The sequence below is a fragment of the Octopus bimaculoides genome, chromosome 20 (assembly GCF_046866305.1).
Source record: "Octopus bimaculoides isolate indiv1 chromosome 20, ASM4686630v1, whole genome shotgun sequence".
NCBI classification, from domain to species: domain Eukaryota; kingdom Metazoa; phylum Mollusca; class Cephalopoda; order Octopoda; family Octopodidae; genus Octopus; species Octopus bimaculoides.
In genome coordinates, this window is record NC_142947.1 from 23,915,510 (window position 1) to 23,922,372 (window position 6,863).

Here is a 6,863-nt window from a genome sequence, read left to right on the forward strand (position 1 = left end):
TGTGTGTGTGTGTGTACACAGATGCTATATCCATACACATACAGAAGTTAGTGTGACTATGTACATTTGCTGCATTACATTCTCTTTTTTTTTCTTTCATTTGTTAGAGAACATTTTGTCATGAAAAAGAGGGAAAACCAAGAAGAGCAATTTTTCATAACCAGGAGATTCCATATATTCCAGCAAATTTTGAGATAACTTAATTTCTGCAACCAGCACACAAAATTTGAAAAACTAAGGTGGATTATTTCAAGCTGAATGAAAATTAATGAGATGACCATTACTAAAACTCTATCTGACATTTATTCCTATCACCATTTGAGGAAGAAAACTCATTCATTTCAAAATTTCAAAAAATACTGCTAGTTCCTTACTTTTTATAAACAAAAGCAAATGTCATTGTTTTGATTATGAATGTCAGTTAATTATTAATTACTGATTAATAATCTAGATTATTAGTTTTTATTGTTTTTGTTTGTTCCTGTGAGTTTAAAACCAAATCTAAAAGAAGAAAAAAATATGAAAAACAACTTAGGAAATATGAAAAAAAAATGAATTTATTCCCTTAATAATTTTTGATTCCATCAAATATTCTATGTCAGAATCTTACAATGCCAAAGATATGCTGGCCTTGTTGAAAGAGAATGAAATTGAGTGTCTTGAAGAAATCCATGCAGCGGCCGTTGCTTCCGAGGTCACTGTAGCACATTATCCTCACCCTTATTCTACTTCTGTAAAGCCTTCACTGTCTTCAACAGTGGCCAGTTTACCAGCTGGTGCTATCTCAGAAAAGAAGCTTTGCACCACTAAGTGTTTCAAGTGTCCAGACTGTAAGAAATCCTTCTCACAACTTGGCAATCTGAAGACCCATCAAAATATTCACAGTCCAGTCAAACCATTTCAGTGTAAAGTATGTCAGAGAAGTTTTGCACAACAAAGTACCCTCCTGCAGCATATGCGACTGCACACTGGTGAGAAACCCTACAAATGCAAGCTATGTAATAAGGACTTTACTCAGTCTTCTCATTTACAGCAGCACTTGCGTACCCATACAGGAGAGCGGCCATACAAATGCTCATTCTGTGATAAGGATTTTGCCCAACGCTCAACACTCAACCAACACACTTTGACACATACTGGTATCAAGCTTTTTATTTGTCCACATTGCAACAAAAGCTTTGCACAAGCAAGCCACTTGAATCAGCATGTACGTCGACACACTGGGGAAAAACCTTACAAATGCTATACATGCTTGAAGGAATTCACGCAATCAAGTAACTTAGCCCAGCACATGAGAACTCACACAGGAGAAAAGCCATATCACTGCTCATTGTGTAACCGTGATTTTGCACAGTGCAGTCATCTAAACCAGCATATGCGTAACAAACATGACAGTAAGTTGTCTGCTGGTATTGTTAATAATAACCAGTACATTCTGAACAGATATCAACAATTCCAAGAGAATTCTAAGAGAGATAACACTTCAAATTCTGTAGATGGTTACCAACCAAATTTCTATCCATTATTTAATCAATTAACTTCAAGTCAACAAACAGTAACATCATCAAGAGAAATAGTTTCAACAACTCATAAAAGTAAACAACCCAACTTGAATTTTATGTGTACCAGCACCAACTGTACTCTAACAGACAGTCTGTCCACAAAGAATAATTATCTCCAGGAAAAACCAATTGAGTTGTCAACTTCCCTTCCAATTAGCCAGTCCAGTTACTTTAATCCCCATAACAGAGATCAGATTACATATCCCTCAGATGAATATGTGCCAAACTGTGATCCTTCATCCCAAACCTTACGTCAGTATTCAAGAAGTACCCACAATAAAACTGGTGATACATCAGAAGGGATTTTGCACTTAAACTGGGACAGTAGGAACAACTTAAGTAAATCAACAGATGACTCTCAACATTCTTTCCTGGATTCAATTAAGGAAATGAAATCTTTGCCTGTAACACAGCAAAATATTTATGCAAATCAAATTGATCCAAATGATTCTGGGAATTCAGAAAGCAAAGCAGAAAGGGACCCTACAGTTCCTAATGGTAAATTGGCAGTCAGTCACCTACGATCACCAAATAATTTACAAAGCACTGAAATCTTAATGCTGGAAAATACCCTGACTGTATACAATCGCTCATATGATAATTCCACTCCTACAAAAGACTGTTTAAACAAACTCTCTATATCTCACTCAGAAGTGGTTTCTCATTTGAAGGAATTGACGGAGAGTGACTGTCATGCTTTGCCCATTCAGGAGACATCCAATGACAGCCAGGTTCAGGTTTCTGTTTGTGATCATTCCCAGAGGAAACATTCATTAAATCAGGAACAACTAGAAAAGAACCCAATGGGTTTTAAAAGAAATCAACATGAAGGTCAATATAAACATCAAACTGAAGATGACCAGCCAACATCCAAAGAGAAATTACACAGTGACTTTTTTTTGCTTCAAAATAAATCATCAGAAGGAAGTAATTCTTCCTCCCAGCTTGCTCCTGTTAAGCATAAAGATCTTTCTAATAGGTGTTACAACCATAAAAATGACACCCAGAATAACAATACCAAGTTAACAGACGTAAGGTCAGCAAGTCAAACAGACAAACTGTCAACAAAAGTCACTGATGGAAATTGTCTTCAATCATTGCCAACTAAATCACATTTATCAAAGGCATTACAGCATGGTTCTTCAAACAGTTCCTCTCTTTTAGTTGTTCAGTACAATTCTACAACTGCCGAATCTGAATCAGAAAATTACCAATCACCAACCAACCATCAAGTTACTCATATACAGAACTGAACTATTAAATATATTCTTTTTATTTCTCCTTTACTGACTGTTTTGGATTGAGTTAAGACATTGAAATATGACTGGTGAAAGGGTCATTACCAGAACATACAGTATATATGGCAATATTATTTATTTAAATTCCAAATAATGCATACTTTCTTGTATACACACTTGTATATATGCACACAAAAATGGACAACAGCTATGCTGTGGATTCACCAACTGCAATGAAAAAGTCAAAATCAAACATAAACGAATGAATATCAAGAGATGAAGAGAGAAACAGAAACGCTTACATACATACTGACAGACATGCATGCACATAAGTGCATGTATACACACACACACGCAGACATATATATCATACATACTTGCATACATACATACATACATACATACATACATACAATCATGCATGCATGCATACATACATACATACATACATACATACATACATACATACATACATACATCATCGTTTACATACATTCATATATAGATTTACATTTATACACAGAGAGATATGGAGACAGTTATACAGATAGAGAGACAGATACACAGATAGGCAAACAGATAATTGAACAGACATATATGCAGAGAGAAAATACACTGAGAGAAAGACTGATAGACAAATAAAAAGATTCAAATCAGTTAAATAGATACTGAGATAGGTAGTCAAGCAGATAGAAGCACAACCAAAAGAAAACTTCAGAGGCAGAATAGTTATATAAACAAATAGACAAACAGAACAAAACTACATATTCTTGGTAAGGAACATTACAAATATTCCATACTTTACAGAAGCATTGCATTTCTGAAAAATCTTGCTGTAATGAAATTACAAAACATGAAACTACTTTCCCATATTGACTTCTGATATGTAACATGGATGTCAGTGTGTTTCTTTCTTGAGTCATTTGAGACAATAAGAAAATAGTTTACACATTATGGAATTCTACATTTTGGTAAGATTTTTCAAGAATGTCAACAGTTCCATAACATAGGGAATATCTGTATATATGCATGTACAGTATAGCTTTTCTGAAACCTTTAGTTCCAGAGCAATTCCAGATTACTGATTTTTCTGAACCAGGGGTGATCAGACCCTAAATTAAACAAATATTAAATTTGCATAAATGATACAAGTTTATTGATATTTCACTGTATGAGGTAGTAGTAAATTAGTTTGGTGGCTGTGGAAATTTGAAGTTAGTGTGAATGATAAGAGGTTCCAGACCATCTGTACCTGGAAGTCGGTGTTGTACTTGTATACACCTACTGAAACATACAAACTAAATAGACAGTAAACATTTATCAGAATAGTGATTGATTTTCTATAGAGTTAAGAACGAATAACAAAAGTGGGGACAACAGTATAAAATATTACAAATAACAAAATATTTATGAATTATTCTTCTGGTACATAAATTTGTAGGGTTGTACTGTCAATTGGACATATGTATATTATATATGCTGTAATTGTGACTTTGATAAGTTTTTAAATTTGGATTACAGAACTGGTTGTGTAGTTAAGAAATTTGTTTCAGGTTGACAAACATCTTGTGAGTGGAATAGGAACTGTACAGAAGCATATCATATATACATATATGAGGGAATGCTGAAAAGTTCCTGGCTTTGAGTAAAAGAACAAACAGGAAGATCAGTTAATTATGATTTTATTCAATATATTTCCTTTCAGATTCACACTTATTGCAGCAGTCCTTCAGTTTTTCTAAGCCCTCTAAGAGAACTCGGAAACTTGTGCCTCCAACCAGGCCTTTCATGATATCCTTAAAGCCAGGAATTTTTCAACACCATCTCGTATGTATTATATATATATATATATATATATATATATATATATATATATATATATATATATATATATAATCACACACGCATATATATAATAATATAATTTATAGTAGGTGGGACATCCAGCTGTAGAAATCATGCCAAAGCAGACATAGAACCAGCTGGAGCCCTCTGGCTCATCTGTTTTTTTCAAACCATCCAATCCCTGCCAGCAGGGAAAAGAGACGTTAAATGATGAAGATATAGTATATGTATATACATAAAATATATAGTATATAAATATATATATATATATATATATATATATATATATATATATATATATATATATAATATATGTATTATATATATTTTATATTTTATACACACAAACACATAACCATATATATGTTTCATATATGTGTGTGTGTATATACATATGTATATATATATATATATATATATATATATATATATATATATATATGTGTGTGTGTGTGTGTGTGTGTGTGTGTGTGTGTGTGTGTGTGTGTGTGTGTGTGTGTGTGTGTGTGTTTATTTATGTATATATATTCACATGTGTGTGTGTGTATAGATATATATGTTCACGTATATGTGTGTGCATGAGTGTTTAGACCTATATTTACTTCAGCTTATGTTGTATCTTGTCAACTTTGTGGTTCAACAAATGGAACTGATAACATAAGTTTCAAATTGGGATAAGTATTGAAGTTGATATAACAAACTAAAACTCTTGAAGGTTATTATATACTGCATATATACAATCCAACAAATGAAACTAGTAAAAGAGATGAAAATACATTGGTGTCTTCACAGGTACAAGATCTCAAATATAGGTAGGGAAAGAATAATCAATAGACTTCATTTCTTGCTTAATACCCAGAAGGATGAACTGTAAACTTAACCTTAGCAGGATTTGAAATCAAAAGAGAAATCACAAATTGCATGATATTTAATCTAGCTTTCAACCATTTCTACTACATCTTCAACCTGAATATTTAACAAACAATTTCAGAAATGTCTTAATAGAATTATTTTGAATATGAAGTCATAAATAATGTTAAAACAAAGGTTTCTCTCTTGTCTAATATATTTGCTGTGTCTCCACAGAAAATGTTGTTCAATTTCTGATATTTAGAGTTGCCAAGGCAGTGAGCAGGCAGAATCTTTAGCATGCTGGGCATGTTCCAAGTTCAAATTCTGCCAAGATCAACTTTGCCTTTCATCCTTCAGGGTCAATCAGATAAGTATCAGTTGAGCACTGGGGGTCAATGTTATTGACTTACCCCCTTCCCATAATTGCTGGCCATTTGCCAAAATTTGTAATCAATATTTAGAGTTGTCTGTGTTTCAGTGGCAGATAACTACTCCCTACTCATTTCTATTTCTTCATTTGTGCTGTTGGATCAAAGCCAGGTCTCAATTGCTCAGATCTAATATGACCACCCCTCCTCATACAAGGATAAGGTTATTTTTTCACAAAATTCAACAGTTGGTAATTGGTGCAAACAAAATTCAAAGACATTTTTATGATTATTTGAACATTTAAGTGAGACTACCAGATTAAATGTGTCACAGTTTTTACTTTATTCTTAAATTTGATTTCATATTCCTTCTCCAGTTGATAAATTAGCTAACCGTAATATACTGCAATTGACTAAAGTCATTAGCTAAAACTAACATAGCGTCTTGTGATAGTTACTCATGTAATATTATAGGGTCATTGAAAGAAAAGTAATCCTTAATTTGTGGTTCAAGTTAAGAATACACTAAAATGATTTCAGTCACCTTCTCTATGCCCCCAAACAGGACTTGAACTCAGCTCTACAAGGTTAGACAGCACTTATTAATTTAAAGTGCTACCACTGCTTTACAGTGACAGACTCTGTCTACTCTGATATTTATTTAGAGCTAAGTGAACTTGATTATTGTGAACATAGTATCTTGGTTATGGACACAACACAGTGACAGTGAGGTGATACCATTCTGGACCATCAACAACCATTTAATTTCATTATCAACATATATCCCAGATCAATCACACCAACTCTCCAACTACTTCAAAACACATCCTTACTGCTTTCATCCCCACCCATTTCCATATGCCAATCCAATCACTCCCTAATTACAACAAACACACTACATCTACCTCAAGAACCTGTAACTAATTAGATCTCTTACAATACTATGGCAACAAATATGCTTTACTCTTGACCTATTAGCATCAGCTAGGCAACAGCGT

At 33.4% G+C, this 6,863-nt stretch overlaps 1 protein-coding gene across 2 annotated transcripts in view; it reads left to right on the forward strand.

Moving 5' to 3' along the window:
- The window catches only part of LOC106879445 (uncharacterized), a 37,932-nt gene extending 33,468 nt beyond the window's left edge, over nt 1-4,464 (forward strand). The window contains exon 3 of one of the 2 annotated variants that reach the window (XM_014928999.3): nt 108-4,464. In XM_014928999.3, coding sequence (XP_014784485.2) covers nt 596-2,815 — 2,220 coding nt within the window. In that variant the 5' untranslated portion in view covers nt 108-595 and the 3' untranslated portion in view covers nt 2,816-4,464. The remainder of the gene's footprint in view (nt 1-107) is intronic. The other variant, XM_052975129.2, reaches the window with a different exon arrangement.
- The last annotated feature ends 2,399 nt before the right edge of the window (nt 4,465-6,863 follow it).